General features: G+C 38.6%; 2 protein-coding genes across 3 annotated transcripts; one reads left to right on the top strand and one right to left on the bottom strand.

The window, feature by feature from the left end:
- Window positions 1–291: 291 nt before the first annotated feature.
- Window positions 292–9,537, top strand: LOC139144811 (exonuclease V-like). The gene is made up of 4 exons (XM_070715596.1): window positions 292–389; window positions 3,580–3,671; window positions 5,028–5,460; window positions 6,334–9,537. The coding sequence occupies exons 1-4, from the start codon at window positions 356–358 to the stop codon at window positions 7,077–7,079; spliced, it is 1,305 nt and encodes a 434-aa protein (XP_070571697.1). The 5' UTR covers window positions 292–355; the 3' UTR covers window positions 7,080–9,537.
- Window positions 8,813–15,817, bottom strand: LOC139144814 (uncharacterized). 2 transcript variants are annotated; one of them, XM_070715602.1, is made up of 4 exons: window positions 15,487–15,817; window positions 12,158–12,362; window positions 10,875–11,067; window positions 8,813–9,296 (listed from the first exon to the last, which is right to left on the bottom strand). In XM_070715602.1, the coding sequence occupies exons 1-4, from the start codon at window positions 15,630–15,632 to the stop codon at window positions 8,971–8,973; spliced, it is 870 nt and encodes a 289-aa protein (XP_070571703.1). In that variant the 5' UTR covers window positions 15,633–15,817; the 3' UTR covers window positions 8,813–8,970. The 2 variants fall into 2 exon arrangements, with proteins under 2 accessions (XP_070571703.1, XP_070571704.1); XM_070715603.1 differs by having other exon boundaries at window positions 15,646–15,817.
- Window positions 15,818–16,256: the final 439 nt, after the last annotated feature.

Genomic DNA, 16,256 nt, shown 5'->3' with positions numbered 1-16,256 from the left:
TTCTCTACAAAAATACAGTCACAGAAAAATTCATGAAGTAAAACATATACCAGCAACCCTTTGCGGATTAATATCGAGGTCTTTGGTTTTCTGTAAGCAGGCGGTCTCCAAGTGGTCGATGAGTTTTCACTTGTCTGCACTTGGATTGTGAAATCTTTTCTACTATAAGTTGGCTTATTACGAAGAATGCAATTTACATAGATTGAACGCATTTGACATACAAATACGTGCAAACATTTATGATTTTGTCTCTGACAGTAGCGATTCCGTGGGTTAAAGTGTATACATATTTTGAAACAAATTTTGAAATAATATTGACCTTTCTCTTGAGGGCGCTAAACCCGGGATTTTCAAAATGGCTTCACCCACAAAACGAAGTAGAAACAGTGGTAAGAATTTTCAGAGCTTGCATGCGCATACAAGCACGCCCAATTATTTTATTCAGTTGATATTACCATTTAAGTTGTCAAACAATTGCATTCCACGACCATAAATTATAATATCACCTTTGTACTATTTTACAGCGTCTGCATGTGTCACTTGCAGTTGTCAACACATGGTGTTGTCGATCTGGTGGCACATCAGCTGCAGTACAGGTTTTGCCAGGGCTTGTAGGTTAGACGGTAAAACCAGGATTTCATATGCATGGATGCCAATGAGAGAATATTATGTCATGATACAATTCCTTTATGGTTTTGCCACCCTACCCACAACCTCAGGCAAAATCTCTGGCTATGGTACTGCAGCTATCAAGTTCAACACTGTACTGTTTGCCTGCAGTTTCACAGACCACGCATCTTTAGCCGGTGATTGAAAATGTTGTAGGCTGCGATACTGCAGCAACACATGTAGAATGACAGTTAACTTGCACGGTCTTTTCCAATCCACCCAGAACCAACTCGCCGATACAAACTTTCCCATCGTTTGAAATGTACATGTAGTAATAGTATACCTGGTGTTATAGATTCCAGGTACCTTATGCTGTAAATTTTTAGGCCGAGTCTATTGACACCCGGGTGTCAATAGCCATATAGAGCTTCTCCTGGCTATTGACACCCGGTGTCAATAGCCAACCGGCCCTCTATTTGGCTATTGACACCCCTCCCGTTTTTTTCGCCAGTCGGCCTCCAAATTCAACCAAACTAAGCTTAGTTATTCTAAACAACATATATTCTCAATAGAAATCCAAAAAAATTCCTTCAAAAAAGCTTCTTTCGTCGTCATTTTGCGGTCCCATAGTGCTACTGCAGGCGGCCTATACCAATGGGTGTCAATAGCCAACCGGCCCTCTATTTGGCTATTGACACCCCTCCCGTTTTTTCGCCAGTCGGCCTCCAAATTCAACCAAACTAAGCTTAGTTATTCTAAACAACATATATTCTCAATAGAAATCCAAAAAAATTCCTTCGAAAAAGCTTCTTTCGTCGTCATTTTGCGGTCCCATAGTGCTACTGCAGGCGGCCTATACCAATGGGTGTCAATAGCCAACCGGCCCTCTATTTGGCTATTGACACCCCTCCCGTTTTTTCGCCAGTCGGCCTCCAAATTCAACCAAACCTAGCGTATTTATTCTCAACGTCATATAGGTCTACACCAATGGGCCATGTACAATAATCTACATTATTTATCTTTCATGATAGCAAGTCTACTTCTCATAGTAGTGCAAACCAAGGTCACCAAGGATTGCTTCATTTGATGTATAGCTTTATGCTTTTAGGATGAATTTACCCATTTGTCGTTGCATTCTTTGAGGACTTTCTAAGTTTAGTATGTCCGCATGTTTCTTAAAAGGTTCCGCAACTCGGGTCAAATGTTGTTCGACAAGCTTCGCCCGCGGATAAAAATTATTGACCCCGAGCTGTCGATATGATTCTACAACATTACACAGTTACTTTATTCAATTAAAGCTGTACCCATGACAGCAAAAAAGTGGGCATCAACTTGTCTGAAAAAAGAAATGGACAACGTAGCTTAGCTCGGTTCTGAAGGTATTAGAGAAGGGTCGCGGGTCGAGGGGTGTCAATAGCCATATAGGGCAGCTTCTGGCTATTGACACCCGGGTGTCAATAGACACTCCGAAATTTTTATGTACATGGTTTAACCCTTTCAATGGATTTGGGACAAACCATGGTGATAAAAGGGTTAAAACACTGTCAGCAAAGAGGGTTATTCAAAGTTTCCAGCTGTTTTCCAGCTGTCACAGTTACCTGTGATTACGTGAATTAAAATGTTAAATCCCAAATGGGAAACAAAATGCCAGAGTACAGACATATGTTGTGTGTGCATCTGACAGCCAGCAGGGAGACTGTGGTCAGATGTTATTTGGAGTCTGTGATTTGTCAGGAAGAGGTAGTTATGAAACAAATTGGTATCGTGCGAGTTGGTACTTGGAGAGTTTGAATCGGGCTATAGTTAGTATTGGGCGAGTTGTTTCTGGGCAGGGTGGAAAAGGTGCGAGTTAACTAGTACCCACATATGTACAGGCTAAGTTTACAAACTGAATACTGTGTATCTCAGCATAGGAAATAAAGCAAGAAACAATTGACAGCTACTGTTTCTTTAACCCTTTTCCTGCCAGACAGTATCACTTCCCCATCAGCCAAGTCAGTAAAAAGCGGTATTGAGCCAAGACATGACATATTTTCATCTACTTGGCTTGGTCTGTTATAGCATCTTTAGTCCAAAAAAATCAAGTTTACAGTATTTATGTTTTCAACAGCTTTCAAATGTACAGTAATATGTTAAAATACACCATATAAGGAATATGTTGTGTTTCATTAATTTAAACCATCTTGACCTGATGGTGAAATATGGACTTGGCAGGAAAAGGATTAAATGTGAAATGACTACAGCACATAGTAATTTTGCAGTATAGGAGGGTGAAAGTTTGATGGGCTTAGTAGCTTGGTATCTGAAAGAAATAACATGATTATTCTATAGAAAAAAACAGAAAAACAGGATTCCATGTGAAATGTAAAGTGCTGATTGCAATTGTAGCCCTTTCTAAAATAAGTGTCTGAGATCAAAGATAATCAAGATATCAATTTCATGATTCAAATAAGATTGATTAAGCCCAAGCCCCACCAACCAAGGGCTACAATTATTGCAGCTAAATTCTATGTATGTATGAAATAAAGTGAAATAAATAAATAAATTTCCATAAATTAATTTAGTAGGGATAGTCATGTCAAAAATTCATGAAAAACTTCACAGTGTTGTGTCATCTATCATTTAGAATACCACTGGATAGAATTTGTTTATTGTATGAAATCTTTCTGTCTGTTACTACTGTAAATAGCACTAATTTGTGTTTTCACTTTTTCGTCACATTATTTTGAACTCAAAATGATGAATCATCAATTTTCAAATAAGATCTGAGGGAAGGTTTGTCATAGTCCTTTTCAGAAGGAATGAGTAAAGTGTCTTGACAGAGCTGAGCACATCATGACGTTGTAGTAATATTTTATACTTACATATGTCACCTTTCACAAGCTTTCACTCATTGAGTAGAAAACAATACAGGCTATGTATATCAAGTGAAGCAGTTACCAATCAATCAATCATCTGTTTCCTTTAAAGCTAATGAGAGCCATGGATGGACAATGAGACAGGTAAAATCAACCCAGTTCAGTGCCAGTTCCTCCCAGAAGACAAGGGATATGAAAGTGAAGGTGAGTACAGTACAACTATGAAAAAATATGGTACAGTATTGACCAATAATCTTTACGGCCCTGATAAGGCCGTATCAGGGCCGTAAAGGTTTTATCATATACCTAAGTCCTTATGAAATGATGAATATGTAGTTTACATAATATTCAACATTGTTAGGAGAAAAAATGCGTGCGATATCAAAAATTCATCGCCAATTGTGTCAGTTTAAATACGATGGCCGCTTCCCGTCGCGGATTGACATACATAATGACGTCATTTGTTTACCTGCAGAATTCTAGAACACTCAAAGCAACATCCGTACTATTACGTGACCAACAGAGATCAAGGCTGAAATCGAGGTGTAAGAAGGACAAAAGCGTAATGTCAGTTTCTTGTAATTTATACTGAACAGGCACGCTCTTAGTATACACAGGATTTCACTAGAATTTAGAAATAAAAGCCCATGTCGCCAGCGCTGCTCCACTGTTGCCACATGCAACTATGATCTGAGCGAGCAGACATTTTTCTAATCTCGCGCTAGCTTTGTGTACGACAGCAGCAGCGCGAGTAGTAACCAGAATTGATATAGTTCAGAAATGCACGCGATTGCCCATATTTGGGCACCGGGCCGGGGCGTGATACGTAAAAAAAAATGCACAAATCTGAGGGCGCTTTCTCCCATAGCTTTACACAGGCACGTGAATGTAGGTATATGATAATGCTCCTCTTGGCAAATATTCAGACTCAAACTTTTTACAACTCTCTTCTGATCTACAGCTTCAAATTCTTGAATTTCTCACCGCTGTCCCCTGGCCAGTATTGCAGTTTGCAGAGGTTTCATTAAGAGGTGGTGAAAATGACCGGTACATTATGAGAACATCATTTTATCCTTTCCCATTCCCAAAGTGGCACAATAGGGTCAATTCAAACTGCAAATATGGGAAGCAGGATGTGATACAGGATGTACAACCACACATGCCAGTGGAGATGAGAAACAGTGATTACTGATAGAGATAAGCATAGACCCTATTGAGATAACTATCAGTATTAAGTACATATATCATGAACTGCCATTAATTGGGAGGCTTTCTATTACAACTTCTACTAAATTTGAAGACGAAATTAACCCCTTCACCACCATGGTTTGGCCCAAATCCATTGTTATTTATGGTGATTGGGACCTGTTGACAGGGAATAGGGGATAGACAAGGTAACAGAAGTTATACGCATGTGGCTTCCTTCAGCATGGTAGAATAAGTGTCATTTGATTATACACATTATAGCAATATGATCCCTATTCTCTCTCTCTCTCTCTCTCTCTCTCTCTCTCTCTCTCTCTCTCTCTCTCTCTCTCAACATTTCAATTTTTTATTCAGAATGCAAGCCAACAGTCAAACCTTGAAACCTTTTTTAAAAAATGTGGAAAGCTAACTGTAAGTGAAGACCAAAGGACCAGAGAAAGTGATAAAAGCAATAGAGAAGATGAATCCAAACCAGAGTTGCAGAATACCGGCAAATCAGAAAGGGATATCGATAACTCTATGCAGATTGCAGAAAGTGCTGGATGTGTCAGTGATGAAACAAACAAGGCCACTTCCTCAGTCACATTCATTGACAATGAAAAAGTAAGACATAGGGAGAAGAAGGAAGAGATGCCATTATGGAAGTTCAAATGGGGTCGTCTGTGTGTGACTGACATCACAGCCCAGCACTGGTGTGAACAACAGCTTTTGTATACATTCACTATTCCTACTGTCCCTGTGGAAAATATACCAATGACTGTTGGCTCCAGTATGCATCTTGCAAGAGGTAAACGGAGTGTTCATTTTTAACCAGTTATTCATTAATTTTGGGCATCAAGTTTTCCACAAAGTGTTTCCCTTCCGCATGGAGGGGATACAACTTCTGTAAGTTTCTAATATTCTCCTTGGCTACCACTCAATGGCAGATAGCAGTCTATGGTTTGGGGAAGAAAACTCTCTTTGTGGAATTATGCAACTTTGATGCTTTAGAACAGAGTGCACAATTTCGAATAATGCTACTGACTCTGAATGATTTAATGGATATTATGGTTTAACCCTTTGAGTGCCAAAATCAATTTTTTGTCACCCTTATAAAATACACCAAAGTCAGTTTTTGTCAGATATTTGCCAACATTTTGATAAAAAACTGTGGTCAATGAAATGTTGTGTTCATTTGGTCCAAAATTATCCGAAAAATTACAGAAAAGTTCATAAAAATTGGTAAAATGTTGCACTGAAATTTTGGTGGGAAAAAATACAGCACTCAAACACAGATGTTATATTTACAACCAGATCATTGGTATTTATCATCATGCCTTTCTTATGTGTGAGTTCATGCATAGTGTAATGCAAGACAGTGAACAGCATATTTATAATCATCATGCATCACATCATTTCACTCCTGTCATAGCTGACACTACCTGTAGATGCAACATAGAATATGCAAATGAGAGAGTGTAACAGTTACATCAAAACTGAAGCCTTTAACCCTGTATCCCTGCACACAATACTTTTCAAACGGTTATAATCCCTTGGAATGTATACCGAAATTGATGGGTGAAATTAAAGTGTCTTGGTGAAATAGCTGAATTTTTGAACAAACAGCTGCACCAAAATGAGGATTGCCATAGTGTTTTCATTGACTTTCTTCTTTTTCAAGAACTTGAAGTCCATGATGTTGTGCCAGTGTCTGTATCCAGCAAAGAAGATGCTTGGGCTATCAAGCTGCTCAACATGATAGATGGAGTGAGTGGGATATCGTTTGGCGTCCCTTGCATCAGGGAAATGCCTATATTTGGAGAACCGTACGGGAAAGGAATTTTCGTCGTTGGCGTGATTGATGAGCTCCGCTACAGTGAGAAAGGAGAGTTTCAGCTTTGTGAATTCAAGTCAAGGGCAAGTTCAAGGACGCTTCCAAGGAAAGCTCAAAGGAAGAACCATGCTCTGCAAGTCATGATCTACAAACAACTGTTTGACGAGCTTGTCAAGGGACTTCTCAAGAAGGAGACAATTCTGCGGCACGTGAAGCTGAAAGATAACAAACTGCTTTCAGAAGAAGTCTTGATGCATTTGCGGAAAAGCGGGATAACTTCCAAGACATTTGGAGAGCTGCTGGACATCGCTCTTCTCAAGTTTCAGTTCTCTGATCTACCCTGCATAGACTCACTGATTATTGAGTACAGTTTCCAGGGAGACTGCAAATCATTTGCATCAGACAAAGTTGGCTTTGATGCTGATTGGCTGAACAGTAGGCTGGACCATTATTTCTCATTTTGGAGGGGTGACAGGGAAGTGGAAGGGGTTGACATTGAGGACGCGTGGAAATGCCATAGCTGTGATTTCTCTGACATTTGTGAGTGGAAGAAGGAGAAGGAACAGGAATGTCTAACAAAGAACAAAACATAGTAATGACCCATTGAGAGGGATTGAGGAAAAACTTACTTGACATGAACTCCACCTGCAGTTAAATATTTTGTTTATCAATATGATATTATACAAGTGACATACCTCATTATTTTGTATGGTGCACAACTATTACCTCATTACAGAATCTGAACTTTATCACATTACCGTTACAGAATGGTGGACAAAATATGTCATGAAATTACGTGTACTTCTATGCAAAGTTGTGTGAGCATGTAGTTACAATAATGCTTAACACACAGCAATCATACTGCAATTGAACTAAGAGTAAATGGTGCTAAACAAATTTATAATCTATGCATGATTCTTGTAAAAGCAATCATCTGTCATTACGATACCCGTTGGTCAGCCATACACCATGGTTTACACCTCACTCACTCTGTGGAGCCAACTACACAGATGTCAGTGTTTGAATAAGGAAGAAATGCATTACTGAACTACCACAGGTTTCAGGAGCACTTGATTTGATACTGGTCTCATAATCTGACCTGCGCATCCCTGTAAATTAATATTTGTGATTTATTCATTGAATGCAGCTAAAAGTGTGTGACAATATACTGCTATTCTTTTGAAACATTTTGTTTTCTTCAATAGATGAATTATATAGTTGTGCATTAACTTTGATATCTTGTTTCATCTGTACAAAATCCTGCTTATTTACTTCATTCGTTCCTGAGATTGAAATGCAAGACCATGGAGGTTAAAAAACCTTCATGGCTGGACTAAATTTTCAGGGAATTGATGCAAACTTTAAGTGGCCATCTTAGTCACATGACTAAAGTGGATCTTCACAGGCAGCTTGTGTTAAAATCACTTTCCTGACATACTGCAGAATATTGAGAAATTGTCTTATTTAAACGCTTGCTTTCCTGTTCATATTATTAAAGGTTTTCTGGTTTACCAAAATGTACCAAAAACAAACCTTAGTATATGGTGCAGCCTAGACTTGGAGCATGATGGCAAAAATGCCAAAGTTGCCAATGATGTTGTGTGGTACTACACTACATGAATGTTACGGACCAGTTTTGTTTTCCTTGATAAGCATTGTTTTATATACCTCAAAGTTTGGTTTGGCCATATGGATTTTGACATTTATTACCTGCTATTATCATCCTTTATTTTGACTGCCATAGTTTCGGTATTTATGCAAAAGTTGTATTTTTCTATTTAACAGAAGGAACATATATTTTTATATTTATTACAGTAAGAAAACTTGTAGTGTACCTGTTAGTTTGTATATTGAGTCTCTGGAGATCAAATTATAATTTACAAAGTCCATTATCTATCTTTGATGGTCAATTAGTGTGCTTAAATATTTTACAGAAGGATAATGTCAATTGTTAGTATGAAGGGACAAGGTTTCAATCTTCTGATGATGTTTAGGTTATTTTCATTTCCACTGAGATGTGACTCATTGTAGTCCGATTGATGAAACATTCTTTTTGGCAACCAAATCTGTCTGTAGATCCGACACAAAACTATTCCAGTGACAGAAATTCTGGTGTGTACTACAAACTTTAACATAAAGTACACATTCACTGTTTGTTGTCCTTGAAAGCAGATTGCCGACAGACATCTGACAATCCAACATTCAGTTGAGGATAGCAGAATATCATTTACTTGAGACTGTACTGATCTGGACGTTGTGATAAAAATACATGAAAAACATGAAAAGTGGTAATTTTGCCTTTTTAAAAGCAGACTACATTGAAGAATAAAGTTGTTCCATATAGCTTTATTGCTACTGACCATGATAAGTAAATGCACTGTACACCATTGAAATCTGCAGGAAATCAGCGAAGTACAAAACGATCATTTCAGTGACAATCCACAGACAATGAAAAAATCAGAAGTGTTTGGTTTCATTCCAATGTCAGTCAGAATGCTTCAGTGCATAATTGTTGTGGGCTGTCAAACCCAGGTGTACTTTTCCTAAAAGTGATTCTGGGAGCTTTGATTTCACCAACTCCTCTATTTGAGAAGCTGAATATTTGAATGAGAAATGCATCAGTAGGATGGACTGTACATCGCAGAAGAGTTCTTCATTTTCAACAAGCTCGTTGAGGTGAATATGGCCTCTGGCTCTGGCCTTATCAAGTGTGGTCTCATCGTCCAAATACGTGACTTCCATTATCAGCAGATTTACACGTCGTATTGCTTCGTTTTCTTCCAGATGAAAATATTCAAATGTGGTGTCACCTACATGTAGGAAAAATATACATAACTTTTTTAAAGCTGGCATTACCCTCATACAAGTCGTACATATAGATTTTCACCCTGTCACCCCCATTTCCATCTCTGGAGGTCCAACTTTGCCATAGAAACAATGGAATTGGTTCAAAACCACAGTGGTGAAAGGGTTAAAGGGCCAGTAGTAGACTTGGTTCAAGTTGGTGATTTATAATGTCAAATAAAATCATTTCAGCAGGTTTATAACAAATTGCTGATATATTTGGTGTTAAATACCATGAGTGAGATGATCGCAGTATGATCAGAACTGTGCTTTCTTGGCTTCTGATCTTGCGGTGCATTTGTGCATGCGTTAAGTGAACATGATTGGCAGCAAGTTTCTCCAAGAATCACTGAAGTCTATGAATTGAGTGATAACTCCACTATGTCATGATCTGAAAAAAACCATTTATGATTTCTCTACTACATCCCATTCACCAAATTATCTTTTGTTCACTAGACTTCGGCAAAGTCTAGGCCAGCAGCTGTATAACTTATGATGAATTTTTTCACAATTATTATTTCTAGTGTCTAGTACAGTTTCTTGTTCTACTCCGCAAACAATGTTGAAATACACAAAATTCAGCTTTTCAACTAAGCCTGAGCATGTGTAAACTGCATTTTAGAGTAGGCAAGTAAATTCTGGTCCGGCTAGAATTCAAGTGTGAACAAAAAACAGTGCAATCTATAAGTATAAACATTGTGTTGATAAGCTAAATAGTGGTTGTTTTCACACACTTTGAGAGAAGAATAAGAACTTGCAATTGATTTAAAAAAAAAACGTTGAAAAAAAAAATCAAAAATTCCAGTTATTGGTCCACTAGTGACTGTGATTTTTCCCTCCACGCTGGTCCAGTATTGATCCTATGTGACTGAAATTGCTATGCACAGATGTGCTGTAGAGACAAGACAACAGAGTTACAGGAAAAACAATGTGATCCCATTTATAGACACTGATGAAATACACCTCAGAGAAATTCCTTTCACCAGTTCAGCTCCATGCAGTGCCCTGTAAACAGGTCCACAAAACAAACACCATGGGCCAAACCATGTTGTGAAAGGGTTACATGTGTATAGAGCTGTTCAACTTATTTATTCATTAATTTTCACTGTCTATTAGTTGACATTAAATTGAGGTGATGCCATTAGTGATATTGTACTTTATCTAAAGAATAGTGAGAATAATGAAAATATCAAACGTGAGAGCTTAAGTCCCTCACAGCCAAACAATGCAAAATTTAACGCAAGCCTTTTTCACTTCATTACGCAGTCTTTGGTACAAAGGTATGGCAATGCGTAACTGGAAAAAAAATGTGCTAGCTCACTAGAAATAGGGAAGGTCGGGTGGAAACTTTTGTACATGTAATTTAGATGTTTATTTCAGTGACCCATCGAAAACATAGCAAAAAATCATGCATTAATTTCGAAAATGAGATAAAAAGGGTATGCCCGTCAGAGGGTTTTAAGTATGGTTCCTTTGGTTACCAGAAACAATTTTTCTTATTTGGCCCTAAATGTGAATACCCTGACTGATTTCATGCTCAGTACCTGTAAATGCAATTTCTGGGATGTCCTGACTTTCAGTCACTTCTACACCGGACTGTTTTAACTTGGCAATGTCACTTGATGCTTGACCTTTGAACTTGTGTCTGAGCTTTGACTTCTGTTTCCACAGAATATATCCTTGACTTGGAACCACGTGAACTGTCTTGAAGGGGGTTACAAAGTATCCCTGTGGCAGCTGTGAACAGAGGACCAATAGGATATGCGATGAGGAAATACATCCACAAAATGAGTCAACAATTAGACCATGGATCAAAATGTGCATGTTCTAATGGATATGCAACAATGGCACTGAACGTTATGTGAAGAATTCTTGAATTTGTTTCTTGCAGTCTATGACTCAAAGAAATTTGATAGATTCACTTTTTAGTTTTGAAACTGCTGGTAAAATACTTTGGCAGGTTTGAAGTGAGGTACATGTAGCTCATGTTGATGAAAATTACGATTTTTTTTTGCGTCAGTGTCATGCCATTTAGTACTACTAACTTGTCTCATATAACCATCCATTTCATTGAATGCCGCTTAATCCTCTTTCTACCAGTCTCCATAGCAAAACCATAGAGATAAATACCACTTGGGAGAAAGAGGATTAAATTACAAATATCCCAGACATCTATTAAAACTTGGCCTGCAATAGTCCTGGTTACTCCACTCCAGGGAATGGAGAAATCATGCAATAACTCTAGACCAAAATTTTGAGAACACTGGTTCACACATAGAGCTTTAATATTTTACAGTAAAGGTTTAAAAAGGAAAAGACACGACTAAAACAGACTGGCTGGAATGAATAAAACAGAGCAATAATTGAATAATCAATCACAACATGTGAGCGAATGTCAAAATTGTGGTAACTGCATGCAGTCACAGTCCATGATGCATTTAACATTTGAGTGCCAATTGTAGAATATAACACAGCCAGCAACATTTTTCAGATCTTGACATGTTTTTTTTTTTCAGATTTTCCTCAAAATTTTGGTCAAATTTGAAGCCATTGAAATTTTATGTCCATTTGATCCAAAATTATCCAAAAATTATTGAAAAATTCATAAATATTGGTAAAATATTACACTGAAAAGTTATGTGAGAAAAATTACAGCATTCAAAGGTTTAATGTCTTGAAAATCTTGTTTAGAGAAGAAGTCATGCTAGATTTAATTCTCTACTAGACATAATCAAATGAATGCCTGTAATTTTAGAGTTGTCTGTTTGTGCACAGAACTGGTGGACAGACACATTTGTTTCTGATGTAAGGCAACAAATATGTGTACCTTTATGTTGTCACCGGGTTGTGCCTCCTGTATGTTAACTTTGGTAAGATTGTCTTTACCATCCATCGATGCAAATAGTTGAGCTGCTGACAACAGAGATGGTTTTAGCATTGGCGGTACATAATACGCCGCTGATTTCATAGACACAAGCCGTCTCTTTGCAGCATGTTGAAGTAGACCTGATACATGGTCCATGTGGCCATGACTGAGGAGAAAACATAAAAGAAATTATCAAGGGATCATCTCACATGCTTACTCAGATTAAGCAAATGAACTTTTTTCCACTAGGGCAGGGGGGTTGACCTTTGTTCAATAAGTGAACTTCACTTCAATTTGTTTTATAGTGATGCACTTTTCACACACTAACAGAGTGTTGTACACAAGAGAATTTAGCTGAACAAAATTTTGTTTGAAGCGTTTTGCTCTGCCATTTTACTGTCATGTGCAGGTGATTTTTCACAAGTTTTTACTTTTTGTGTGGTTGAGCAAAATATTGAACATTTTTGATAATTTTTTCCTTGTGAAGAAATTCCTAATTGAAATGCCAAAGCATGCATTAGTAAAATGGCTTTAGTGTAATTTTGCTCAAGCTAATTTCTCTCATCTGATCAGCAGCAACCCTTTATAAAGGACAACATTGTAACCTAATTTTCCAACAAATTGTGAAGAAAAGTAATAAAATTGTTACATTATTCTGTATGGCAAAATTTCACACTTTTGTAGAATGGGTTTGTGATTTGTATGTTGAACTTCTGTGACAGAGAACCACTTACGCTGCCTTAAAATATGGCAATGGAAAACTTAGATTGGAAGATCCGTCACTTGAGGGCGCTCTAGGTAACGTCATGGAGCAACAGATCTTTCAGTCTATGGAAAACTGCATCAACTGTAATTTCAGGGCATATGTTCAATCAATTGTGATAGTTGCTTGACAAAGAATTGCTTGTTACTGTAAACTCACTGGCAATTTATGTCTATATGTGGAAAGGATATGGCACGAAACATGACACAAATAATAGTTTATATTGGTTCATAGTAGAGCTTTAAAATACTGTTTGTCAGCAGAGGTATATGTAGCTATTTTGAAGTGAGGTGGATCTGATCACAGGGACGCGTTATCTTTCGAATGACGAATGTTGGTACTATGAGTACCCATTTTCGAACACTATGACTCGATCTTTTACAACATTTGTTTTCCGTGTTTGCTTGTTCACAATAACATATCAATTAGTAGCCTAATGAATATTTATATTTCCGTCTGATTGTAAAAATAGTATTTTCAAGATTAAGTGCTTTGCCACTGTTCTTATATAAAACACCAAGGGTGGACACAAACCGGACACCTGAAAGAAAACTGCTCTGTACGTCAATCATTTCAAACGGAAACTGTCATTGGACAGGTGGCGCGTGGTTCATCGGAACGCGTACGGTCTGTGTGTACGTTACCACGTACGACTCGCGCTCGAACCTTAGTAAAAATCACTGAAATATGAAAAAAATGACCCAAAAGATATTCCACACTTCGCATATTGTTAGACAGGCACTAGGTTTAATTAGTTGTACGCATATGTCTTACTTTAATGCCATGAAACAGTCGAAAACTGTGCGAGATTCACACTTCCGGGTTGAAACACTGGGACGTCGTTTGCAATGTTTGTATTTGCACATACGTCATAGGAAAGCCGGCACTTCATAGCCAATCAGCACTCGAGAAATCTATTGCGACATCGCGACCTGTAATTTGCATACAGAGCAGTTTTCCCTTCGTTCAAGCAGTGAAATTACACTCCGTTTCAAATGACAAACGCACTATTTGGTAATGTTACCGGAAAAATTATTTATTTGACGTAAGAAATGGCCATAACTATTGATTTTGTTGGCATATAACCCGTTACAATGTAGATTTTCCCAAACGGTCTTGTTCGGTGCCCACCCTTGGATTTCTTATGAGTAAGAGTGTGTGTACAACTATTCATAGTACCCAAATTCGCAAGAGGTTGCAGCGTGCGCATGACACAGCTGGGAATATAACGCGTCCCTGTGGATCTGATGGGATAGATACAAAGTATGTAAACTGTAGCTAAGGCAATGTCACCAGTTGTGATGCTATTGTAATTATGGTGGGATTTCCTTGATTGGTGATAGGTGGGGAGTTTCATAGGAAACATTTTGAGGTCGTTTGATTGGCTGTGACTGTGGAAATCTTGGATGAAGTGAGGGTGCCATGTGAAGTAGCACACTTCAACTGGCCAGGGGCACTGTGAGAGACCATGCCCCCCCCCCCCAATTATTCCTCTTTGCAATTTTTGTACTTGAATTGTAAGTTACTTACGCTTTTCCAGAGTTTTTTTCCCTTTGAAAGCAATTTAGGACATAAAGCTTTTACCTCTGGTTTATTAGTGTGGGGTAAATTTCTGTGCAAATTTCTGTAACAGTCTTGAACAGTACACTTTACTAATTTCCTTTTTCATGGATCAGTGCCCTAGTCCAGAATAAAGCATGTGAGCCACTCCCCATGAACAACAAAGTGTGGGATTTCTGTCAGAAGACATGTGGAAAGGGAATTTAGACTAAACTCCCCCCCCCCCCCCCCCCCCCCCCCCCCCCCGATGCCTTGACTTATTAGAATATACTAGGTTCCAGTATCGGGCTACAACTGAACACATTACTTGTGCATTATCCAGGTATGGACGTTTCAATTTCTTGACAAACAAAGGATTGATCAGCTGCAGTACAGTAGCTCGAGGTTTTGCCTGGGTATTTGGGTCGGACGGCAGAATTAACTGACCGACCCAAATGCCCAGGCAAAACCTCAAGCTACTGTACTGCAACTAAGGATTGATGTAAGGAAAAGCAGTTTTGATAATAGACTGAATCCTTTGAGCCAAGAGTCACTGGACATTTTTAATGAAGTTGACATACTTTCATCATGGAGCTAGTTCCATGCTTTCACAGATTTAATTTAATTCAAATAAAACCAACACTTTTTTGGCCAAGCTGGCAACGGGATGAAATATCAAAGTTGTCAATGTTGGTAGTCGGAGCCGCTAGCCGGGACTGATTACAAGTCCATCGTTCCCAGGTGAGCATTTCACGGAGCTGGTTATCGACACTCCGACGAAGGCCAAAAGCAATCACCTGTGTTCTTTTCCGCTCTGCGCTTGCGCCCCATAGACGTGTGTACATAGTGCCTCCTATGTACAAATGTCGGTCGGCCCGGGCCGGGGCGCATAGGCGCTGCGAGCTGAGCGGAATACAACACAGATGAGTGTGGTCAACAGCAGAGAATAGGGTCTAGACTAATGTATTACTGATACTACGATACAAACCTTACAAACACATGATCACACCGGACGGACTGACTTGTACTGTAGCCAATATCAAAGGCAATTTTCAATCCCTCAATGAATACAACTATACACGTCTCAGTACCAGCAATGGACCAGTCGTAGACTTTAAATTTTCCAATTTCCATTTTACAGATATACCTGTGGAAAGTTCTCCATCTCTTCTGCTACCCACTCTGTTCTAGTTAGCCTATTATCTTCAATCGAAACAACAAACAATGTTTCCGCGAGCGTCTGTGTCACGAACAGCAGGGACGTATTCCAATGCTGCTCATGTTTTGACAGCAACTGATTGTCCGACCTTTGACCCGGTACCGTCGAAAGAGTTATTCATTGTACGCGAATCTGTAAGGGGAGAACCATTTGATTTCTGGGGGGGGTATGGAGGAAGAGGGTATGGGAGCAAATTTTTTTTTCCTGTCAGAGTGACAGCAATTTTTTTTTTCTACTGTCAGACCTGCATCAATTTTTTTTTCCAAATGGAGTAGCAGTGCAAATTTTTTTTTTATTGGTCATCAAGTTTGTAATGCGTTGTATATAAGGGAGCCGTCATTATTGACGGCCTGAAACTCCGAAATTTCGAGTGACCCTCCCCCCTTCACCAACCATGATGAATTTGAGTAACCTTCCTCTCTAACTCTGAAATTTTGACCATTCCCCACTTAGAAAAGTTAAATACCAATACATGTAATTGTAAAATTTACAAAATACAGCAACAGTAAAGACTCTTCAAATCCTGATGTACCCTGCTA

This window comes from Ptychodera flava, chromosome 12 (assembly GCF_041260155.1).
Source record: "Ptychodera flava strain L36383 chromosome 12, AS_Pfla_20210202, whole genome shotgun sequence".
Taxonomy (NCBI): Eukaryota; Metazoa; Hemichordata; class Enteropneusta; family Ptychoderidae; genus Ptychodera; species Ptychodera flava.
The sequence above is the reverse complement of the archived record's forward strand: the minus strand, read 5'-3'. Positions and strand labels throughout refer to the sequence as shown.